Source organism: Amblyomma mixtum, chromosome 5 (genome assembly GCF_055824585.1).
Source record: "Amblyomma mixtum isolate Tamu chromosome 5, ASM5582458v1, whole genome shotgun sequence".
Classification (NCBI taxonomy): Eukaryota; Metazoa; Arthropoda; class Arachnida; order Ixodida; family Ixodidae; genus Amblyomma; species Amblyomma mixtum.
The window spans coordinates 97077803-97101880 of NC_143016.1; the positions used below are offsets into that span (position 1 = coordinate 97077803).

Consider the following 24078-nt stretch of genomic DNA (forward strand, 5'->3'; position numbering starts at 1 on the left):
ACCAACCTTATTTGAAGGCAGTTCGCCATAAAGGGCAGCTCGCGTCACCACGTTTTAGTTCAGCAATTCTCCGCCAGGTTTACTAACGTAATGCTAGAATACTTTAATTGACTATAAAACTACAAAAAGTAGTTCGCTCTCTTACTTTCTTATATGTAAGCTATATTATATTTTACTGCATATAAACATGTCACTTATTAAGAAAAACAAGGTGTTTTTTTGCTAATAACAAATTCGTGTCCTTCATGGTGTCCTTTTATGAGTAGGTAAACAGCGCCACCAGTGCTCTGATGTGAAAACGCATTTTTGAGCGAAAAACGAATAACCTTCTAACAGCGTTGCTGCGGGTGTGCGTTGGTACCGAGTTCGCGAGCATCGGGAGCGATCGCGACGATGGGCTGTTTCTAGCCTGTCGATGCAGTTCCTTGACCCCGGCATTGTTTGACTGCGTAGCCGCCGTCCAGTGTTCAGCAGTGCGTGGCGCTGACCATTGCCAGGGCCTGTCCGCCGAGGTTAGGGGGCCCGGCGTCGTGATGCTTGCTGCGGCGGTGACCGCGGTTTACAGCAGCACGCTCGCCGTTCGCGTGGCGAGGAGGTTTGCATCATGCTACGCTCTTTCCCCGCTGCTCGGCTGCTGCTGTTGGCGTCTGGTGCGAGGATAGAAATGTTGATGGCAGGTTGTTTGGCTCCTGGAGACAGCGTCAAGTGCCGTCGACTGTGGGACTAGCACCTGTGTCGGAACCTCGGCTCCCAGAGCCAACCCCCGCGAGCCACAATGTTCAAACTGGGGAGCAAGAAGGACGTCAATACCGAGTACAAGTGCACCATACGCCTGCTGGACGACAGCGAAGTGTTGCAGTGTGATTTTCAGGTGAGAGTCGGAGAGAACCTCGCGGTTTCTGAGCCAAGTTTTACGACTACGACCCAGCCCACCACGTCCGCGTGGGCTGAGCGCGTAGAAAGCGGTTCACGAGTAGGCATTTCTCCGAAACGCTGATTGCTTGAAAGGCCCCGTGTAAATTTCTGTGGTATAGCGTGTGTGGCAGGTGTTTGCACTTTAGTTTCATGTTTTCCTTTCGTAGCCTCCTCAGATGTTTCGGAATAACGATTTTCTTCGTCATCGAGTTTTCCCTACTCGGGCCAACTCCTCACAGTCTGGACTTGAAAAACCTGAGTCTAAGAACGTTTTTCTGTGCTTTATTTTTCTGCAGGGATACTCCGGTCCTGTGCGGTTGTTTTGATCGATGAATGTTTGGGTGCTATCATCTGTTTGCGCTCTGCTGAGGATAAGATAGCGAACGTCTGGAGTCGTTTGAGGCTGCATTAGAAACGCCGCCAACACGTCCTCTCTGGCGTTCAGAACCGTTTTAAAACTCTTGACCGTGAACAAATCCTTATGCGTGGCCGTGAAGGCTCCGAAACTTGTTTCCTGCTCATACTTACCGCACATTGCTTCCCGCTGTTACGTAACAGCGTCATAACGCCAATTAGATTCCCACGGTCGCCGAGCGCGGCTTCTTGCACTGCTGTTGTTACGGAATGCGACTAACTTTTTTCTTTTTCTTTTTTTCGTGCACATACAATCGAATACATTTTTCTTGCCGCTGTCGGAGCAATGCGTTACAAGATATACATATTTTTTTTTCCTTTTCGAATGCGCAGTGAATAAACCTTGGCATTTGGAATTGAAATTTCGTTTATTATTTTGCAGCATCTCTGCAAAGGCCAATACATACTTGACTATGTGTGCAATGCCCTGAACCTTTTGGAGAAGGACTACTTTGGCCTCAGATATGTCGATAGTCACAAGCAGCGGGTGTGTATATCATAAAGCTGTCTTCGCATGAGTTAATATCTCATATTTAAGCTAAACATGAGTTCATATCTTAAGTCCATTTTACTTCACTATTCATTCACAGCACTGGCTGGATCTCACAAAACCGGTGATAAAGCAGGTGAAAGGTGAGCTTTCACGTCTTCGTGTCATGTTACTGTACTAGGTTTCTTTTAAATGCCATCCATTATGAATTGTCAGGGAGTTATTTTTATTCAGGACTGAAGAACTTATGGCTAAAGCCAAAATTTATTTACAGTTATTTCCACAGGACGCACTCCTGGGTGCACTTATGACAAGCGGAGATTGAGACATTTTTGATGTAATTCAGAGTGGGTTTAAGTCATAGTGATTACATGTTGTAGATTAGCACCTTCATGTTGTTTTGCGACATTGTTCACACATGCTAGCAATTTAATTCCATGTCGTGGAACCATGTTACCCTTATATAAGGCCCATTGTTTTTGGCTTGGTATATATCAGAATTAAGGGAGTGGTTTTTAGGGGGGGAAGGGAGGAGGGGGTAAAATTAGACACTATGTGCGGAACCCGAAATTGGGTAGAAATAGCATAACTTCATGAGTAAGCCGTAAAAGCCACATATATTTCTTTTTCCCAGTGATGTGTCTTTTATTTCCTAACCATCTACACTTGAAAGCGTTTCCGTACCCATTCTAGATCTGTCAGTTTGTTGCACTCAGACTCTGACTGCAGGTACAACCACTCAATGTCACAGCTGCTATTTGACATGCACTAGCCTTTAGAGTGGAGTATCCTAGTGATAAGGAACATTTTACACATTGATGCTAATCTCTGTTCTGGGTTTTGAGGGCTTCGTTCAACCCCATCCTGAAGTGAAGCTATGCTTTGAATCACCAGGATCAAATATGAGTCAAAAGAGGTTGACATGAATTATGTTGCCAAAAATTAGCTGTGGAGACCTTTATGAAGTGTCTTGAGCGTACTTTCAAGTTCTGTGGGATACCTCGGTTTTTCTTTAATTGCAGAGAGCATTTCGGAAGGACGGTTTTTGGTGGAAATCTGGTCTAACCCAACTTTCCCAAAACCCTCTAAGTGAAGAAATCAGGAAAAAAATGGGATTTTATCCAAAAGCAAAGGGTTCTGCAGATGTGAACAGGGGGTGAAAAGGAACGCAGGAAACAACACCGCAATTTTGCAATATTTGGTGTGGACGATGTGATACAGTAGGGAGCAGTGAAATGCTACATACAAGGAACATTTACCACAACCTGAAAAACTTGTCAACACTGTAGTATTTGTTTGGGCTAGATTTCTAGACTGGCTTTTAATAGGGGCATGGCGCTTTATTAGTGATTTCAGGTTATAGACAAGGCATGGCAGTTTTTTTGAGGTCTGCATCTTGTGAGTTATGGTTCAAGTGAAATTTAAGATTCCATTTTCTTTCATTTTAAGCTTTAAATCAAAGGAATGCTGAGTGGCCTTGAATGATTTCATTATTAGTGTCTTTTAAAAGCTCGCACATAATGTAACCTAAGACTGTTGTATTGGCATGGTAGCCACTGTTCATGTGCCTAAAGAAAAAGGTCTAGAGTCACAGTGCCTTCACAGTTCTTGTGTTGTTGGGAAAATTGCGTACAAAAAGGTCAGGATGCTTTGTCTTGCTACCCGTGCATATCCCCTTCACGTGCGAACTAGGATCCAGTTAAGGGAAAAGATTCAAATACACAGATTTTTGTAAGGAGTATGCCAGGATTGCGCGCAAAAAAATCCATTCTCCTCTGGCAGTTAATTTCCCTAATTCTGTCTTGTCCTCGTATGTCCATGTCATGACTCCGCACACTTTTCAAGGTCTCAATCAAACTCCCTGTGACTTATTCCTGGTACAATAAGTTATCATCTAAAAAAAAAATAAACACATTTTAGGCACATTAAAGCGTCTATGCTTGCAAAAAAAAGCATGCGAAAATTGACACTCACTTGAGCCGTGCAACAACTTTTATAAAATGTAGATCATTGAAACAGATTCCTGTGTTCATATCGCATGCCTGATTCGATATCATTCCTTCACAAGGTTGTTCAGGCGTTAGTTCATTTTTTGCATCCACATTTGTGGAAATTGTGCCCTGTACAGGCGAGATGTGATAAGTGCTTACACAAATATGGTCGCTGTGCCTGAAAGAGATATTTGCAAGGAGTACGAACTAATGTCCATTTTTATGCATGCTAGGTATGAATCCCATCGTTTTCTGCTTCCGTGTCAAGTTCTATCCTCAAGACCCCTTCCGGCTCAAGGAAGAAATAACGAGGTGAGTGTCGTACCAATTGCAGCTTGAAATTTCATGTCAGAATTAGTTTAGTTTATTAGGGTTTAACGTCCCGAAGCTACTCAGGCTATGAGGAACGCTGTAGTGAAGGGCTCCGGAAATTTCGACAACCTGTGGTTCCTTAACGTGCGCTGACATCGCACAATACACAGGCCTCTAGAATTTCGCCTCCATCGAAATTCGGCTGCTGCGGCCGGGATCGTCGTAGTGAAGGGCTCCGGAAATTTCGACAACCTGGGGTTCCTTAACGTGCGCTGACATCGCACAATACACAGGCCTCTAGAATTTCGCCTCCATCGAAATTCGGCTGCTGCGGCCGGGATCGTCGTAGTGAAGGGCTCCGGAAATTTCGACAACCTGGGGTTCCTTAACGTGCGCTGACATCGCACAATACACAGGCCTCTAGAATTTCGCCTCCATCAAAATTCGGCTGCTGCGGCCGGGATCGTCGTAGTGAAGGGCTCCGGAAATTTCGACAACCTGGGGTTCCTTAACGTGCGCTGACATCGCACAATACACAGGCCTCTAGAATTTCGCCTCCATCGAAATTCGGCTGCTGCGGCCGGGATCGTCGTAGTGAAGGGCTCCGGAAATTTCGACAACCTGGGGTTCCTTAACGTGCGCTCACATCGCACAATACACAGGCCTCTAGAATTTCGCCTCCATCGAGATTCAGTCGCTGCAGCCTGAATCGAACCCGCGTCTTTCGGGTCAGCAGCCGAACGCCGTAACCACTGAGCCACCGTAGCGGGTCATGTCAGAATTAATGTTCCTATAATCGATGTGGTGTATTTTGCCATTCTCATTTATTGCAGTAATAGCTGCTTGCAAAATAGTTTAATTTAACGCCAGTTCTTGTTTGCAAATCCTTCCATCTGTGTTCTATCTATGCTCTTAGTTGTGGAACTGACTGCATAGTACCATATTTTGTAGTATTTGACTTCTTTTTTTTCCGAGTCATTCGTTTTTGTGTTTTATACAACGCTTCGACTTATGTACTGGCAAAAATACTATATATACTGGCGCGCCATCTCTTGCCACACCCAATAATTAAATTTGAAAATAAAATTGATATGTAAAACAGGAAAAAATATGGTTATTTTTTGAAATGATTATCTCATGCAAAGAATCTCACAATCTTGCCATGGCTGCCGCCGTGTCCAGCTCAACTATGTTCTTGAAAGTTTCGATTTCAGCGTTAATATGGTCACTTCGATTTGGCATCATGCAAGTCATGCATTGTTCTTGTTCAGCATGACACTGGCTGTGAGTTGATGGAGATACGATGCAAATTTGAAGTTGCTTACCATTAAATATGCGCTAAAGAAAGGGAACCGGACAGGAGGTTGGCAGTTCAACATTAGCAAAAACATGAGCTAGGACCGGTCCAAAGCCGTAAGAGGGCTCCAGTCGATGAAGCAAACAAAACAAGGCACGTTGGTTGGAGTGCAAGGATAATCTGCGCACGGCTGCTACCGAAAGCATGTAATTCTTTCGCACTTTGTAATAAAGGGATACTATGCACACTTTTATAGCACTTAGCGAATTAATAGATACGTCTTATACTTTGGTGCGTCATACAGGCAAATTTTTTCGGAAAAACTGCCATTTGCAAGAGGGTGCGGCTTATGCACCAGATAATACAGTATGTAAGCAGTAACAGTGCAGATTTCGTGATGCGAAATAAGGGCTGTAAGTGATCTCGCATACTTTATTTTCTCATACCGCAGTCTCACATTGTGATAATTTCTTACTTTCGTTTTCAGGTACCAGATTTTTCTTCAGTTGAGAAGAGATCTGCTTCATGGACGCCTCTATTGCCCTCCAAATGACTCTGCTTTGCTTGCCGCTTTGGTGATTCAGTGTATGTACCTAATGTCCTATTCAGCTTCAACCAAGATGTGTAGCCTTATCGTGCACGTGGATTTTGTTGTGTTTCTGACACATAGATTTTGGGTCCATTTAAGATCTTGCAAGACCAGGAAATTTTTAATGTGAAAGCTTTGCTAGTCTCATTACGAGAAAAGCTGGTGGTGTGTGTGTATGTACTCGCAGATAGTACAAAAAAAGCCCAGCGATGGCAAGGGTGACGTCATCAAGCGGCCGTATGACGCGCACAGCAAGCCGAGCACTACCACTTGATACAATCCATATACATGTCAGTCATCTATATATACTTACCACTGGCCAACCTCCATGTGGCGCCAGTTTTCCCGACAACATTCATATTAGAATTGTGACACAAGAATTTGTCATATAGTGTTCCAGGTGGTGTCATATGATTTCCTGTTGCATATAGCTTGCGTGTGCTAGTAAAGTTGGAGGCTAGCTTGCGACAGGGATTCAAACCGATGACATATGCACCTTAAATTTAATGCCTTCCCTGACTTTCACATCAAAATTATGATATACAACCATTCGTCATACAGCGTTCCTGGAGGTGTCGTACGCTCCTCTGTGTATGTGTGGGTGGGTGGTGTCATACATCGCACCACCGGAAACAGTGCAGACAGTGGAGCGGACTGCCTATGGCACCCCATTTCGTCCCTGGATTTTTTTTGCATGTGTGCTCGTGCAATCAACAGTGAGCCATTAGTGCTTCTGCGTTCTTACACATAAGCAGTCTTAAGTGTCTCTGCCGAATTTGTTTTCGTGAAAGCATTTATTGCTTGTCGTCCTCATGCCAATTTGTTATGATGAGCTGTTACTGGGAGTCACCACTCGCGTGCACATTACTGTTCTCCTCAGGTATGCTAATGAATGAATATAGCTTAAAGGGCTGCAGTGCATGCTAGCTGTATGGATTGCCTATGAATAAAATCACAATCCTGATTTGAATCTTTATTCACAGGATAAAGTTTGTAAAGTATTCTGGGCTCCAAATTGTGTTCACTGGTGTAGTATTAACTGATTTTGTGCCATATGGATAACCATGCAACAGAATAATTTTCACATGGGAACTGTCATGGCTTGTGGGGCTTTCTTTCCCTGCTCTGGCTGAATTGTTCTTTAAGTAAATGGTATTGCAGTCACTGGTATTATGTATTTATTTTCACTACCTTGAATGCCCATGTGAAGGGTTTTACATGAGGGGTCGAAGCCCCCCCCCCCCCCCCCCCCCCCTTCCTGGGAAGGAAAAATTTCACATAAGAAAAGCATGCCAAACCCCATTTTTCGGGCAAAATAGTCTAAGAAATACATGGCTCAGATGGGACTTCCCCCCTGAAGTGGCCTATAAATCCGCCTATAAGGTGGGCATTTCTAATTATAGATAAGTTGTTCCATGAAGCACATGAAGGGGTCATAGTTACGATGGATAACACCAGCAACAGGAAGGTCGTTCCAGTCCTTGGATGTTTCTACTAAAAATGAAGAAAGATGGGCCGACAAATGAGCTGAATGTGGATATAAGATCTTGTCATGGTTAAGGCAGCAGGAGTGGCAGTGGGAAAGTGAAAGAGCGGCTGTGAGGGGATTGTTGATAAAACTGTGGACGAGGGAGGGGCAGGCAACTTTGTGTCAGTATAGAAGGCTGGGGAGGTTAGTGTGTACTTTGAACAGTAATAGATGTATACTGGTAATCTAAAAAAATGAAACACACAGCACAGTTTTTAACTGGTTCTAATAAGTAAATGTGATTAGCTTGGCACAGGTCCCAGGCAACACTTGCAAATTAGGTTAAACAAAGGTCCAGTATGTTAGTAACACTTAATAGGTCATAATTAACATATTAATATATAATATGTTTGTAATATATTGTTCTATATGCTATTTTGTTATCGCGCACAGCTGAACTTGGAGACTATGACAGTGAGGAACATGGGGACAACTACGTCTCGGAGTTCAAGCTCCTTCTGAAGCAGACCCCTCGTCTTGAGGAAAAGATCGCCGAGATTCACCAGCAGCAACTCAGGTTGGCTTAGTTTGCATTTGCCTCTCCTTCACTTATGCACGGTGCAAAGAAACGCTGCGTTGCACCTACAGCCTCTTGTCAAAAATGCACAGCCCGAGGGGCTTGCTTGGCTTCTGAAGCGTGGCTGGTTTTGCATTCTCGGTGTCCCTAATCTCTCGAAGATGGCAGGAGCTCTCGTCCTCAAACTTTCCAAGCTTAGGACTGCCAACTGTGCTAGAGAACCCTGTCATATGGCTTAGAAGCAAACTGCTTGGCCTGTACATCTCTGACAAATACTGTGCATCGGTGGAAATAGATGTCGTGGCTCGGCCCTTGTTTGTTGGCACCATGTTGTCATTATGTCTGTTTACTAACTTGCCCAGTTTACAGTATTACCGGAGAATGTATATCCACCGCTTGAAACCATGCAAGATTAAAATGTAATGACATCGGTTCCCTGCAGCACACTGGGGTGGTGAGTTTGTGTTTTGAAGGGGTAGAGACGTCAATTTTTATGTAGTATTTTTGCTTTGGAATAATGGGCAAGGCATCGCTAAACATAGGTCACTATGTGAAGTTCACCTGCACCAAGTAAATAATTTATATGTTAATTTCTCCTTCCATGTAATTTCAGTTTCAGTGGTTGAGCATGGGGAGTAGTGGCCTCACAAATAGGTACTACAAGGTATTGTGAGGCATAAGAAAACTAGTGTAGTAACTATTTGTTCTCTTGCTGTCATTCCGGCTTCTGGAGCATGGTTGAGTAAGAGTTTTAGTGAATTAAAACGATAAGGCAGCAGTTATATTGCAGCTTTTGTATGCCTTACATGATCTCTTGTCTGCTTGCGACGTCTCTACCATCATTCACCTGCTCAAACTGAAGCTAAATGGGAGAAAGAAGTTCAGTTATAAATTATTACTGGCTGCAAGCAGATTTCTGGTGATCCATGTTTACTTGGTGTAAACTTGGTGATCCATGGTAACTTGCATAATTCCAGGGGAAAAGTGTGCAATGAAAAATTTGGTATTTCCACCCTTCTGAAGCATTCATGAGCATCAGCTAAAAGATGATTTAGCAATTATGTATGCCATGAACGATGCACAGATAGGTAACCTCATAGGATGTCAATCCCCTGCGAGGGTCACAATAATGCCATCATTCTCTTTTTTTTTTTTCCTATTTTGTGCTCTGTATTCTTGAGCAGCCTAGTTTACACTGATGTATGCAGGCTTATTTGTTTGAAGAAACAGCCATGTAACGTAAGAGACTGTACTGTACCTGCGCTTCATGTTAGGATATTCTCCAGTGGACTGCAGTCAGGTACAGCATTGCTGAAAAACTTCATGTGCATTGATTAAATTTAGGGTGGATCTATTCATGGGAAGTGTAAATTAGATTTAATCTGTCCTCCTTGCTTTGTGCTACATAGACACCATGAGCTGCTCTACAGATCATGGTGTCTATTCAGCACACCATGCAGTGCACTACACTGTGATTGCCTGCTGTTCCTCACCAGACACTGCCCAGTGACACCATGCAGCAAACTGCAGTTCAGGGCATCTCATACTCGTGTCATTTCCAAGAAGTGATGCAGTTGGTCGTGTTTGCTTTCAGGGGCCAAGTGCCAGCCATGGCAGAGGCCAACTTTCTGCGCAAGGCTTGCCTCCTCGACACATACGGTGTCGACCCACATCCTGTCAAGGTATTCATGTCTTGTGCACTTCTGTGGTGAAAGGGTGTTAGTTGATGGGTAGGCATGCTGCTATAGTAGAGGGCTCAGGATCAAATTTGGCCGCTTGGGGTTTGTTGGCATGTGCTGGAATCTCGGTGCACAGGTATATCTGCATTTGTCTGCCATCAAAACTAGGCCGCCATGGATAGGATGTAAGCCTGCAGTGTGGATTTGGGATGAGGTTCCTCCGGCCAATGAAGGCTTTGAAATTTCTGCTTGCATTATGGCCTTGTGTTGCTAAAGGTAGTGAGGATTCTTTTTCTTACTCTGTCATTTCCGTTACTAATGGCAGATCAATAGGCCTTCACCATCCTTACCATTAAATTTGGTATTGACAAAGGTATTTAGATAATATTATGATAAATTTGCATGATTGTTGAGTGTGGTGTTGATTTTCGATATGAGGCATATTTATTTAATGCGTGTATATGTGTTTGCTCAACAAGATGAGATAGGTCATAAATTTTTAGCTGTATTATGTGAACTGTTATCAGTTTTCATTTTGATTGTACTAGATGTGCTGAATTACTGGCATTATTCACGATACCTGTGCTGCGGATTTCCTGCGGATTTTAAGGCAGTTGCTATAGACTGGAATGTCTTGTCTACAGGACCACAAAGGAAATCAGCTCTACCTGGGCATCAATTATGCAGGCATCCTTACTTTCCAAGGCAGTCGCAAGACCCATCACTTCAAGTGGTAAGCGAGCAAGAAAAAAAAGCTAAGACAATTTCAAGTATGAATTGCTTTTCCTGAATAAGGGAAACACCACACTAAGGGTTGCCCCCTACTTCTTATACCCCTGTCAAGCGGGCAAGTTAAGTGCACTTACGGGGAGTGCGCTTACGGGGAGTGCACTTTGGGCTACGCGGTGCTAAACGGGAAAGCAAAGTGCACTCAGTAAAAAAATAATTGCGACAGAAAATGAGCGGAATTTCTGAACAGGCCGATGGAAAAGAAAAAAGACTCGTAATATTTGATTGCTTAACGTGATAGCGCAAATAAAACGAGGCTCAACAGTTTTTAACGATGAAAAAAAAAATGAAAATAGCAGAAAAGCCAAGACCACCCAAGACTATCCAGAATTTCGACAACAAACAAGATGGCGGCGGGCAGCGATGTTGCATCTGATCACGTTTACTTGCTTTGTTGCTTCGCTTGTAGCTATAACCAACGAATTTTTTTCTGAAAACAGTGTTATAACACGTAAAATAAAGTTGTAGGTATTTTTATGCATTATAAATGTTGTACCATTGGAACCGCTGGCGTCAAGGCTACGCACTCGGCCAGCAAAGTGTGGTCCGTGAACGCACTCCTAGCGGAGTGCACTTTCCCGCGAGTGACACTCCACTTGCGTCGTTTAAATGCGGAAAAGTGTACTTACAGCGAAGTACACTCTCCGTAAGTGCACTTAACTTGCCCGCTTGACAGGGGTATTAGTTTGCAGTATTGGTGGCTTACTTTTAAGCACTTTTTGCTTACTTTGACCGTCATTTCGTACTCGTATATTTATCTACCTACTTGTTGATAATCAATGCCAGAATTATTATCTGACATGCTTGCTACATATATTTAATAAGATAAATCTTTGGGTTTTATCATTTCTGAAAGGGATGTTTCAATTTTTCCACAAAAGGCTTGTAGGTCACGGTTTGGTTTAGGGGTGTGCGAATATTAAAAATATTCTAAAAGCAAATCAGATATCCTCCTATTCGATTTACTTGTGCATGTTTTAAATTATTTTAAACTGTTCGCATATGCTTTCAAGTATTCAAATAATTTTTGAATGATCAGTATGATGTAACGCGATGGTTTTCTTCGGTGGCAGTTCCAAAAACAGCCCCAACCTTGCCACCGGATGGCACACTGCCGCAATCACTGTTCGTGGGCGGAAAAGTTCACCACTGCAATGCAGTCCTGTTGTGTGGCAGCATTCATGATTCTTATGAATGTGTGTCAAAATAGGACGGCGTAGCAGGGTGCAGCAAGTTTTAGCTAATCCTGCCGCCTGCCGCATTGCCTGTAATGTGAGGTCATGGCTCGTGCCCATCTTATCTACAGAGATGGGATAGTTCATTTGCTAATCAGCAGTCGCAAAAGTTAAATTTCTTATATGCTGCTTCTGTGTTGTGTCCCCCTAGTAGGGATCATTGTTGCATCTTTCGACATCTATAGCAATAACTGCATGAGTAATAGCTCGCACAGTGGCAGAGAGTGGTAAAAAGTTAGGTGAGCGGATGAGATTAAGAAGTTTGCGGGGATACAGTGGCCATAGCTGGCAAAGGACAGGGTTAATTGGAGAGGCATGGGAGAGGCCTTTGCCCTGCAGTGGGAGTAGTCGGGCTGATGATGATGATGACGACCCCAGCCATACCGCTAGCGCTTCGCTGCTTTTACTCGCATGATGCCAGTCGTATCGAATATTCGATTCATATTTGTTTTGGTTCGTTTGCTATTCTATTTGTCAATTCAGTTGTTAGCTAGACTAGGTATTCATATTAGATACAGTACCAAAGCTATACTGGTCACACTCAATTCAGTTTGGAAACTACTATCACTGTTCACATGCCCCTAGTTGGATTCTTAATCTCTTTAAATACAGTTCGCTGAGCGCTGGCTATGCATATTGTAAGGTATCATCACTCTCTCTGAGCTGTGACTTAATAATAGAAGTCACAACTCAGAAACAATATTCACATCACATGCCACAAATCATTGCATTTGTGTTGCAGTTTTTCCTGCCTGTGTTGCAAAGTATTTTGTGGTGCCGATTTCTGTTTGCATGTAGTTTTCTTTCATCCGTCTAATCAGCTAGCTAAGCACATGCTGAGTTAATCACCAAAATAGGAATGAAGCTTGCAAAAATTTCATGCATTGTGCAAGCATGATATCAATGCATTGTTGTTGCAGATCATTTCGTGTAAGTAGGAGTTTTTTTATTTTGTTGATTAGTCACTCTATTTATTACTAGATATTGGAGGTCACTCATGACAGTGGGATGCCTTGGTACACTGAGTTAAATTCAGTATGGCAGAGGGATTTAATTGCCGCATTTATTATTTGACATCTGTGTTGCATTTGATTTTTGAAACTGCTGAAGTGATTTGTAAACGTTATGTCGGTCAGTTCCAGGTATGAAGCACGGGTAGAATTCTGGTTCTTCAAGTTGAGGCTGCTGTAGCAACGTTGATGAAAGTATGCTGATTAGGTAGTTCTGTCATTCTGAATGTGACGAGCTGGCGATAATCATAGGGCAGTATGAATGCAGATCTGTTTTGCAAGACATTTGTTTTCAAAGTGAGGATCCATAGCGCACAATATTCAAGGGGCACAACACATGCTCTAAACTTCCACTAAACGATCTTTATTTGGCGCTGACAACCTTATAAAGATCACGTATGGTACAGGCATAGATGATTAACGACGGTTATCTTGTCAAGGTCATGATGTGTCAAGGAATGAGATCAAAAAGCACAATAAAAACCACCAATCAGTGAGCACCCTTCTGTGCTTTCAAAGGAGAAAATGGCGATGTAAGCCTTTTATGGCTGTTATTCTAGAAGGATTGGATATTATGGCATTTACGTGGTCATTCCAGTTCAGCAGCTTTCTAAACTACTTTTGCAACCCTTGTTGATTTTTTATGACATCAGCTTTCTTGGAAACTATTTGCATTTTTGCTCTTTATAATCCTTAGTGTAGCCTAAGATGTGCAGACATCAATGAATATTGCTTAGTAGACTATTCTTTTAAAAAACATTGTGTATTTATGGTTTCTAGATAGAACAGTGTTGCATCAACTTAAGCTTATTAACATGAAATTTCTTATTGTATATATTGTATATTTCACAGAAACATCTTATTGAACTGTAGATAGCATTTAGCAAATATGGGCAATACAAGAACTGGCGATCTGTTCGGCGTACGCTTTTCCACATGAGGCGAGGAAATATGCAGGATTGAAGGTAGAAATTAAGTGTGTAGACTTTTTCACATTACAGCTCCTGCTGTTTGTGTTCATAGACTCTGCAATCACTAAAGGCAGGTTGCCTGACTCGTGTATGTTGACTACAGTAGTAAGGGCAATAAAATCAGTGCTAGTCAGAGGGCAGAAGTTACATGTTATGACAATGGTGTGCCCACAGTTGAAACCCACTTGGTGAGAACAAGTTGCAAACTGCATTTACCCTGTCCTAAGGCACTTCACATTGCTCCTGTGATGGAAAAGATTGGTTCTTAGCTGGTTTTCATTTTGTACTCGATCCTATCATGCAGGCTGCTTCCCAATTGTGTTTGTTCAGCACAATATGTCCCGATAGAGGTAGTTTAATGCAGGATTTTTATTCCCAATGTGTCATCTGTTTTTCTTTCCTTCATCTTTTCTTTTAATATGTTGCTGTACAACCCCTCCCCCCCTTTTCCCATTTTTTTTTTTTAACTCTCAAGCTTGCAGCACCTTCTATTGGCCATTGCTTTGGCGTGCCCTAGTGTGTGTAGCTGCTATCAATCTCTAGTGACTACAGCGTCCCTAGTCCACTAGCCTTTCACATATTTCTTTCAGAGAACAGAAAGGAAAGACAGAGGAACTTTGTGAATAATAAGGGTTAAATGCAGAATTGCATGGTCAGATATTTCATTTTTGATTGCAACCTTAACATTTAACTCTTTATTGTTAATAGTCACTTCAGGCTAATTATGTAGACAGGGTTAATGCCTAGATAATGATACTCCTACGTAGGCATGGTGACCTCCAGCAACAGTCAATTGATACTCATCTTGGCACAATGCATAGCTTCTTATGGTGTGGTCCTGCTCAGGACATACTCCTTGTGTGCGGCTGTGGGACCAGAGTCTCTTGGGCAGCAGTCTCACTCATTTGTCTCATCTGTTTTTCTAGGCCTGACATCCAGAAAATCAACTATGAAGGGAAGATGTTCATCATTCACCTGATGTTTCCCGAGGTAAATTTGTCCCGGGTTGTGCTGTCTTGTCCTGCCTAATGTCTGTCCGTGTGTTTTCGTTGTGCTTCTAGGACGTCAAAGCAAAGGTGAGTTCATCCGTACACAATGGGCACTGCGGCATGTTGGCACTGGCTTGTTACTACCCAATCGCTGTTGCATGTTTTGCTGACTTGTGACAACTCACGAGTAGGCAGTGCAGCTTAGGGTGTAAAAAGCAAGTGTGCTTCGCTTGTCTTCTCTGCTGGCTGTGTTTGCTAGCCTTTTCTTGTGACATGTTTGTGCTGTGGTATGCATTAGGTCACTTTCTGGTGTTATTCAGTTACTGTGACAAAATAGGGGAAACAGTTCAAAGAGAAAGTGCTCGCTTTACAAATGGCAAGTTCCCTCACCTTCAAGCTGCTTGCATGTTGGATGCTGTGCCTGCAATTTATTCTAACCTGCTTTATATTGTCGCCCCAGCTTGGCAGATCCAGGTTGGTTGCAGTACCCTGTATTATTGGCTTGGTGATTTCACTGCAAACCAAACACATTGCATGCAAAAATGGCTTCCCTGTGGAACTTTTCGCATGCATCATGCTGACATAGCCGCTGAGTAAGAGAGGCTTGACTTCGGGCATTAATCGAGTAGAGCTCAGCGAACTGCAGCACAGAGATTGAGTTAAATTGCACAGAGCAACTACCAAGACTAAGAGTGATTGTTGCACCTTTGTTCAACCTAGGTGCATGGTTTCAGCAGATTGTTTATGGATGCGGGTGGCTCAGTGGCTATGGTGCTCGGCTGCTGGCCCGAAAGACGCGGGTTCGATCCCGGTCGCGGTGGCTGAATTTCTTTGGAGGAGAAATTCTAGAGGCCCGTGTACTGTGCGATGTCAGTGCACGTTAAAGAGCCCCAGGTGGTCGAAATTTCCGGAGCCCTCCACTACGGCGTCTCTCATAGCCTTAGTCGCTTTGGGACGTTAAACCCCATAAACCAACCAACCATCACTTTCTAGCACCGCCATGCTTGCTTCGTGTCACTGCAGATTGGTACCTGAGCAGAGACACACGTGCAACTTTAGTACTTTATTAGTGCTGGTCAAATGTCCTGGCAACGCCCTTCCCAAATCTGCACCTTTATTGAGAGACTATAAACGCTAATATGAATTGTTCATTTTAAGAGAATGGAGGTCTGAAGCCATTGCTCGGGGAAGTGGGGTAGGTGTATTGGATAACGGAATAAGGGTATGAAATTGGAGATGGAATATATAGTGAGTTTAGGTGAACTGATTACCTTTCAGGGATGTTAAATCTGTAGATTTTGCCAATAATTGCTTGTCTAAAATAAAAAACAGCATTGACGTCAAGTACCAGAGGTGGCTCATGGTTTGCTTTTCCACACTACAAGTGATGATGGTGGTAGCGAGTTCATTAGCTGCACTGTGTGAATTTTTTTAAGAAATAGGACTTGGAGCATAATTAAATGAGGCACTTTGTGTTCTCTGTTAGTTTTTTTTTTACATGACATGAGAAAAGTTCCAAATTGGCAAAAAAGGCTGCAGTGGTGTCATAAAATGTGGCTGGTTTTTTGGTGTTGCACTTGACATTGCAAGTTTGACTGCCTGGCTTAGCATGCAAACTCATTCACTCGCGAAGTTTGCAGCTATATTAAAAAAAAAAGCTGTCCCTGATGATCAAGCAGGGAAGTGATTGCAAGGTGCACGAGTCTCAGAAGTTGAGTTTGTGGTCCCCTTAAGCAAGTTCAGGTGGCATGAAGGGGGTTGCGGTCATTTTTCTCCTCATCATGCTTGCAGTTCTGTCCCCCTTCCAATCTTTTGCATACACTGGCTGCTTAGAGCCCAGAAGGCAGGTGTATAAGCCGGCAAGCCATGCAGGATGCTTTCCGGTGGATTTCCATGGAATCGCAAAGCTCTGCAAAGGCAATCAATGGGAAGGGCTGCGTTGTATTGACATGGGACAGAGGTCCTGGCTCCTGCCTTGAGTACAGACAGTGGCCAGTGTACTTTTGGAAATCATTGGCATAAAATACGAACTGAGCTGCACCGTTGCCTTGGAAACATATTTGTGCAATTTGTTCAAGTGTGTGTTTATTGCTTAGATCAAAACCTGCTGTTGTGTGAAGAAAAAATTTACCTTCACTAGGAACTACCATTTAGGTTCTTCTTCTTCCTTTTTTAGACTAGCCACAGGCAGAAATAATCACAGAAGTGTGAAATATCAAATGAAGATTTCTGACTTGATGCTTGATTTATGTAGCGGTCTGGGAGTAGAGTTTTTTTTTTTCTCAGAATGTGGGCAATACTAATATAGCTATGCTTTGCATGGTTTTCTTTGCATGTAGAAGAAGCATCTGATGGGCTTCAAGTGTCCTACTCAGTCTGCCTGTCACCACTTGTGGAAGTGTGCTGTTGAACAGTGCTATTTTTTCACGTAAGTTGCTGGGCAAAAAATGTACACTGCATTTATTGACGTGCATGTACTTTGCTTGGGGTAGAATTACATAGTGTTTTCATCTCTCATCTTTCAGCGTGTGCAAAACCAGATGATACATTCTCTAATCCCAAATCCAAACCCATTACTTTTTCTAAACCTGCATTTTAGCTATCACCAACTTGTTGAGCATTGACCTTCGTATTTTCAAACAATGTAAAAAACAATGCAGATACGGACAAACAATACTAGGAGGTAACATAGGAGACTCCACAGGTGCTGCAGTTCCTTCTTCCCATGTTTCAGGTAGTGTTTGACTGTATTTGCATGACCTTTACATTCTCTGCCATGAGAGCTGCTCTCTTGTATCAGCTGGACATGAACTCTGCCTATATGCCAGTATGGATGCTCAAGGTCCACTGCGCCACCTTGCCTACGTGCATACACTGTGATGTGTTATGTGTGATGGGAACCATTCTGTTTTAGCATTCCTGTGTTTATGTGCTGAGCGTGAGACACTCCTGGAAAATATGAGGGAATTGAGCATTCCCCGGGATGATGTCTCATATCATATTCTCTGAGGGCTCCTGATCGGAGTGGCAATTGCTCACCTTAGTTGGATGCCTTGTTCTGTCTTGAAATGCGTTTACACATGAACCGGCAATGCAGCTGTTAGTCAGTGGGTCGCAACATAAACGACAGAACATTAACCCTTTGAAGGTTTTTGCCGTATATGTACGGCGGCGGTTTTCTGTCCCGCAAGGTCTTTGCCGTACGGGTACGGTTTCGATCTTCCGTTTGAAATTTTGCACCAAAAGAACAATGCGTGCTCACTGGGGGGTGCTGCCACCTCTTAGGACTTACAAGAAGTGTTTGAATTTTGTGCTGCCTTCTTACGGAGATAAGCAGAACTTATGTCTAGCTTTAGTGCGGCGGCACAGACTGCGGCAACACCCCTTTTGTAGTTTTGGTTTCGCCGCGTGATCGCAACGGAGTCGCGCGAAATTTGAGTTTTCTTTTTGTCAGCACTATCTTGCAGGGGCTGCCGAAGTTGATTTCTATATTTATTGGCGCTGCTCTTAGCTTGCTTATCACCGTTGCTCGTGAGGTATTCTCGCCCTCTGTGGCAACGCGCCTACGCTGTTTCGATTCCGCCGCGGGATCGCAACGGAGTCGTGCGAAACGTGTTTTCTCTTTGTGGGCACTGTTTTGCAGAGGCGGCGAAAGTTGATTTCTATCTTTATTGGTGCTGCTCTTAGCTTGCTTATCACCGTTGCTATTCTATTCTATTGAACATTTTCCAGTTGTGAGTGATGCTGTCACCAAAGTACTGTTCCTAATTTTTTTTACTATTTATTCTCGATTATATACATTTTGTAGATTCAAGATCCGCAATAAAGTAATTTGACCACCTGGGAAAGTTTTCTTCAAAATAATTCGACCCTCAAAGGGTTAACAGCATTGTTAGTTAGTAAATTAAATTGAAGGGAAGAGTAGAAGAATGGGACGAACTAGCACCAGGGTGCTGTCTGCTAACAACACCTCTTACTCCCTCCTTCTAGTATGCCTTCATCAAGCGAGGTACCATCTGTGACCACTGGGGGCGGATTCTTCTCGCGAGGTTCTCGGCTGCGGTACAGGTGAGCTTAAACTCAACATTAGTCTCTTTTTTTTGTTATTTTTGTTGTTATTTTCTTTAGTATTTCATTGTGCCTGTTATCATTTATAAGGCTAGCTCCCTTTATGGTGTTTCACTGTTGTCCCTGCTGCTGTATTTTCTGTTTTGTGTGGGACTGCCAACAAGCTTCAAAAATAGGACTGCCTAAGCCACTGTCACCTTTGTTATCATCCAGTGAGCTGGCTGTTGTCAGGCTGCACTGCTAAGAATTATTTTTTGCCCTCTCTAATGGACTCAGACCTTGAGTATTGTGAATTTCAGACACAATGTTTGTTGGCAGCTGAAGCAGTCTGCAAAAACAAAGGGTCACTAATGTTCGAGCAGTGCAGACTAGCTTTACCTTCCTGGACCCTTGCGTTAACGACTGAGGTAATCCAATGTAAAGAGAGTAGACGCGTGCAAGGCACCTATGCTATGGCTGTGCCTTGATCTGATGTCAAAATCCCTGTGCGATGATGCGTGCGAGGCCCAGCCTTCCAAGCTCCATTCATGCGAATGCTGCCACCTCTCAGCAGATTTCAAAACAAAACAGCAGAAAAGCGCCGACTCACTTGAATGTTTTCGCGTATTTCGTGCCAGATAAGCTAGGCATCGTGAACACCAAAAATCACAATGATTCCAAATTAGTGACTTGCCTACTGGATAGCCCCAAGTGCCACCAACATTTTGAAACTCTTTTGTTGCTGCAGCGGCCGAGTGGAGCGAGAAGTTATGGATGACATGAAGAACATCCGAAGAGACCCGCCCCAGTTCCAAAGGACATTAACGCGGCCACCGTCATTTCGGCAGAAAACTGCTGCATCAACTACAATGGCACCTCCACTCTCACCATCCAGGCTGCTCAATGAGGATTCACCGTTGCGAGACTCTGGTAGGTCGTGCCTTCCAGTAAGCACGGTTCGTATTTCATTGCTATTATAGAAATTATTGTGGAAGTGCACAGCAGCTGGGTTTACTTTGGAATTTCATCCTATTGTCGCGCACGTTTTTTTTTTTTTATGCATGTTGCTAAATAGTGGGTAAGCCAAAACTTGACGACAGGCCGGGCCGTTCTGGGTGATCTTCCAAGGTACGCGCAGCCTTACTTTCACTTGTGCAAAATACACAGAAAATGGGAATTTGCCGTGGCATGTTCCCTTGACTGTTCACGTTTCACCTGTTCTCACCGGCAGCTGCTTAGAAGTCTACTTCATGGGAACTCTAGGACAAAATTTAAGCACTTTCTTGCATTGAATTACTTATTTGCCATATTTCGATTGAGAGTTGCGCACTTGGAAAAAGCATTTCATTCATTCTTTCGGGAGCATAATAAAATGTGGCATTTACTTGCACCTGTTCCATTGCGCTCATGTGCAGTGCAATGCACTGCTAACTGCAATTTAGCATTTCGCGGACCTCAGCTGCTTAAGAATTCTAAATTATTCTGAGTTAGTCATCCGTAAGCCTTATTTCAGAAAAATAAAGGGCAGTAATCAGTCGGACCACAGCCATTTCTAGACATCCTCTCTTTCATTAAGGGTTCCTAATCTTGAGAAAAGGCACGTGCAGTCGTTTGCTAGCCATGATGTCACCGATAAGTAATGCATCGCTCGCCAGAGATGGTGCCACTATCAGACGGTTGGCAACTGTAGGGCTTGCGCCGAGTGCCACTGTCTCTCTCTGACTGTGGTGATAGCAAAGAGAGCGCATGGAGGAAAGCGGAGAAGGAGGGAATGGCAGCAGCTTGAAGCGTATAGAGAAAAGTGCACTGGTCTTTCAACCAAGGCGACACTCATCGATGTTGAAACGCTATGTGCGCTGCCCAAGTCGAAACCCAGAGCCGCCTGCATTCGGCACTCGTGTTCCGTACGTGGTCGTCTACGGTTAAAGTACCGCGGCAGGTGCGCTCAAAAGTCACATTACCCATAAGCGTAATTGTCGCTAATTTTTTTTGCTAATTTCACGTCTGTAATGCATTAACCATTAGCTGTTGCTTTATTGCCATTTCGCTTAAAATGGACACAGTGCAACAACAGCAGCTGAAGAATTGGAAAAGGTAGTTGTGAATATTCTTTACAGTAGACCTCTCGCTCTTATAAACAACACGACATCAAAGGGACATGCTCCAAAGGACAAAATCGGCCACTTTTGCCTCTTAACTGGTTTTGTACTTTCATTCCCCCGCTGCTAATTTTCTCCGATTAGAGCAGCCTTGGTATGCATGGCACCTGTTGCATCACACTGTCGGAAGCTACATGTTATGCCATCCAGACCAGCCCCACATGCGCCAGTGTTGTAGGCTGGGAGAGATCTATTCTTTCACCCATGTGCATTGTTACTGTTCTGCTTGCACTGTTGTCAGCTACAACTCGAGAATGAAATGGCATATTTCTGTGGAAGGAAGCCCTCCAAACAGTTTAGGGCATCACCCTTAAGTTATGGTGTCATGATCAACCCGCCTTGCACCTGTCGCAGCCACTAGCAGGTGCACGCTAGCAGCTGCGAGGCTATTGACTGCAGCATCATGACAACAGGCCAACGCCATTGGCTGAAGTGCCTCGTTTTAGGGGAACTTTGCCACTTTGATTCTGGGTTGTATCCGGTTATAGCTGATATCAAGAGGAACATTGGAACCCAGAAGGGCACAAAGCTAAAGAAGCATTCCAAGGTCACCCACTGAGTTAACACCTGAAAATTACATGGTCTATTATTTCATGCTCATTTTCTCTGCATGCACTGTGATCGCTTTATTTCAGTTGGGCCGGTGACAAACCAACAGCAAACACAGCAGCCTCCCGCAGCTATGGAGTCCGGTGATGGCTTTCCCATCGACGAACAGCCAAAGCGGTTGGGTACACCACTTGAGCTCCTCGACTCTGGCGAGTCGGGCGAAGAGAACGGTACCACTGTGCTGCGACCTCCAAATCACGACCTCCACGTTGACCTGACACCAACACGAAACACACCTGTAGTGGATGACGAAGATGGCAACACACCCGACACACCCACTTCAGACATGGCATTCGACCCACAGCCAACACCGGACTACGAGCCCGAACGTGAAAGCCAGGAACCAGCCTTTGTGACACCGCAGCCGTCGCCACGAGTTGTGCTCGTGGCGTGGCTTGTTTTGCCGCTGCTGCTGCTTCTCTTTCTGCTGATAATTCTGATGGAGTGGGACTGGGCCCCCCTTGCCGACATGCAGAGGCTGCCCGAGCTGGTCTTGCTTCGAAAGCAGTACTACGAACCCACCAGGGATGCAATAGGCACTTGGATCAGTGCCCTCTTCGGCCCGCACTGAGACTCCTGGTGACCCGGTGAATGGTGATATATCACAAAAAGAACCCCCATGTGAAAAGCGGATTGGCAGAAGTTTTGCGACTGCCCAGTAATGGAGAAAGCCTCGCAGCAAAATCTGGCCGTGCTCGCACCACACATATACATGGACATTCCTCCAAGACTATTTTATGTTTGTGCTTTCTTGGTGCAGACAGGCGTGCTTGTTGCAAAGAGTGAAAGGAAAAAAAAAAAAAAATTTGTGGTTTCGGTTATGGGGAAGGTTCGTCGAGGGTGGTAAAGCCTCGTAGCATTTAGTTTCCTTTGTTCACCAAAGTATGTTGCACACGCAAAATCTTGCTTCTTCTTTAGATGTGTTCAGAAATTTTTTTTTTTCCCCTGCTTGAATCTGTTGTGTTGTAGGATTTGTGGAGCAAAAGGCTGAGAAGGCACCTTAGTTTTACTCTTTACAAGATTTTTTATCAGCATCTGCATTTTTCTATCGGCGATAGCCACTTTTGATTCTAAGGTTGTGGTGGGCAGCTCGCATTACCCTCGTGTAGACATTCCAGAGGAAACGAGTGTGATCCATGCTAAGAAAGTACCGTGTGTTCTTGGCCGTGTTCAATTCTTTCACGAGAAAGTTTTGTGTCCATACCGCTGGTCGTTGCTCAGACATTTCTTGCATATAGCTGTGTGTGACATCACACATCCGAGCTTTTCATTTTTTGCCTCTTCCTTCTGCCGTAGTTCACAAGAATTGTGCGACGCAGCTGTTGCAGAAACTGCACCTCCGCGCAATAAGGTATGCTCGCAAAGGAAATAGCGCACGATTGGCGACGCAGTTTTGTAAACTCTATGCAATGCAAGCACTGCGCTCCACCGACGTCCTCACGAACCTAGGCATGGGACAACACCGGTGGCTAGGCTCCGCAGGACTCCTGCACCTTGCACTGCATGCTGGAGGTGGACATTGTCTTCTTTATCTGCCCTTTCTCTTTCCGCAGAGTGACTTGCAGGCTGTTACCAATATTGTAACATATTAGATCCTGGTGCACTCACGTTTGTGTCCAGGATGATGTACTGCAAGCAAATAATGAGCAGGGACGCATTGCTGTGAGCTGAAGCAAAAAAAAAAAAATTATTGCCAGAGACTGTATATTGATGCTTTTTTAATCGTGAGGCATTAATAAAACGCCCATTGAGATCATCTGTGCCTTGCTTTCTTCACTCAAGTTTAACGACTGCAGGTCCAACTGCTCCATTTCAACGAGTTTCTGAAAGAAAAAGAGGCATGGTATGTGAACTGGTTCCTCATTCTCCTTTACTTCAAGTACTTATTAGGAAAATCACGCATAAGAGCAAATCTCACCGACCCGGCCGCGTATTTGCCAACTGCAGTCTGTACAGCCACAAGGCTTGAAACCACGGTGAATTGATCACGGTGACTGAAGATTGTCACAACGGCTTACCTAAAAGGGATAATTATTCCCTAAATAATGCTTAAAAGTCTATACCAACCTATTGTTACTAACCATGTAATGTTTAGTTTAAATTCAAAACTGATATTCCAGCGCTGTGAATAATCTGTGTAAAAATATGCAGAAAATGTTTTGAAAATCTTAAACGGCGTTATGTGCCACTAAGCATCACGATTTGCGACCTAAAAGGGAAGAAAATTAAGAAATGAAGTAAAAAACAATAAAATTACAGTAAAGAGAGCGGAGTCGAACGGCCGACCTTCCATACGCAACACGTGCCTCTAATCCACTGCGCCATAGCGGCGATGTCAAGCCGTCGTTGTGAATGAATATTTATAACCAGCCTTAATGGTGGCTGCTACCTGCCGGTGGGCGGCGCTGTCATCGCTGGCTGTACCAGCTGCATTTGGCGAACACGCCACCCGGCCAGAGGGCTCAACACCAATAACAACATGCTAATTTCATCTTTGCAGAGTACACTGACACCACCTTAAAAAATATACTGTAGCT

The 24078-nt window shown here is 43.9% G+C and overlaps 2 protein-coding genes across 3 annotated transcripts in view; one reads left to right on the plus strand and one right to left on the minus strand.

Annotated features, from left to right (window-relative positions):
- The first annotated feature begins 332 nt into the window (after window positions 1–332).
- On the plus strand, window positions 333–23297 carry LOC149343102 (FERM domain-containing protein 5-like). 2 transcript variants are annotated; one of them, XM_089545617.1, is made up of 14 exons: window positions 333–871; window positions 1712–1816; window positions 1920–1962; window positions 4044–4122; window positions 5907–6004; window positions 7930–8053; window positions 9648–9735; window positions 10377–10465; window positions 14664–14727; window positions 14799–14813; window positions 17066–17154; window positions 18717–18794; window positions 19522–19703; window positions 21568–23297. In XM_089545617.1, exons 1-14 carry the CDS (start codon window positions 776–778, stop codon window positions 22110–22112), a joined length of 1695 nt encoding a protein of 564 aa, XP_089401743.1. In that variant the 5' UTR covers window positions 333–775; the 3' UTR covers window positions 22113–23297. The 2 variants fall into 2 exon arrangements, with proteins under 2 accessions (XP_089401743.1, XP_089401744.1); XM_089545618.1 differs by lacking the exon at window positions 14799–14813 and having other exon boundaries at window positions 334–871.
- Window positions 23203–24078, minus strand: part of LOC149343103 (tetratricopeptide repeat protein 37) — a 55586-nt gene continuing 54710 nt past the window's right edge. Inside the window, exon 40 of the mRNA XM_089545619.1 lies at window positions 23203–23364. Within this exon, the coding sequence (XP_089401745.1) occupies window positions 23260–23364 (105 nt within the window). The 3' untranslated portion in view covers window positions 23203–23259. The remainder of the gene's footprint in view (window positions 23365–24078) is intronic.

Coding starts and splice junctions, on each gene's coding strand:
- LOC149343102 (XM_089545617.1), top strand. CDS start 776: ATGTTCAAACTGGGGAGCAAGAAGGACGTCAATACCGAGTACAAGTGC. Junction 4,123..5,906: donor CTCAAGGAAGAAATAACGAG/GTGAGTGTCGTA, acceptor TTTCGTTTTCAG/GTACCAGATTTTTCTTCAGT. Junction 18,795..19,521: donor GGTTCTCGGCTGCGGTACAG/GTGAGCTTAAAC, acceptor TTGTTGCTGCAG/CGGCCGAGTGGAGCGAGAAG.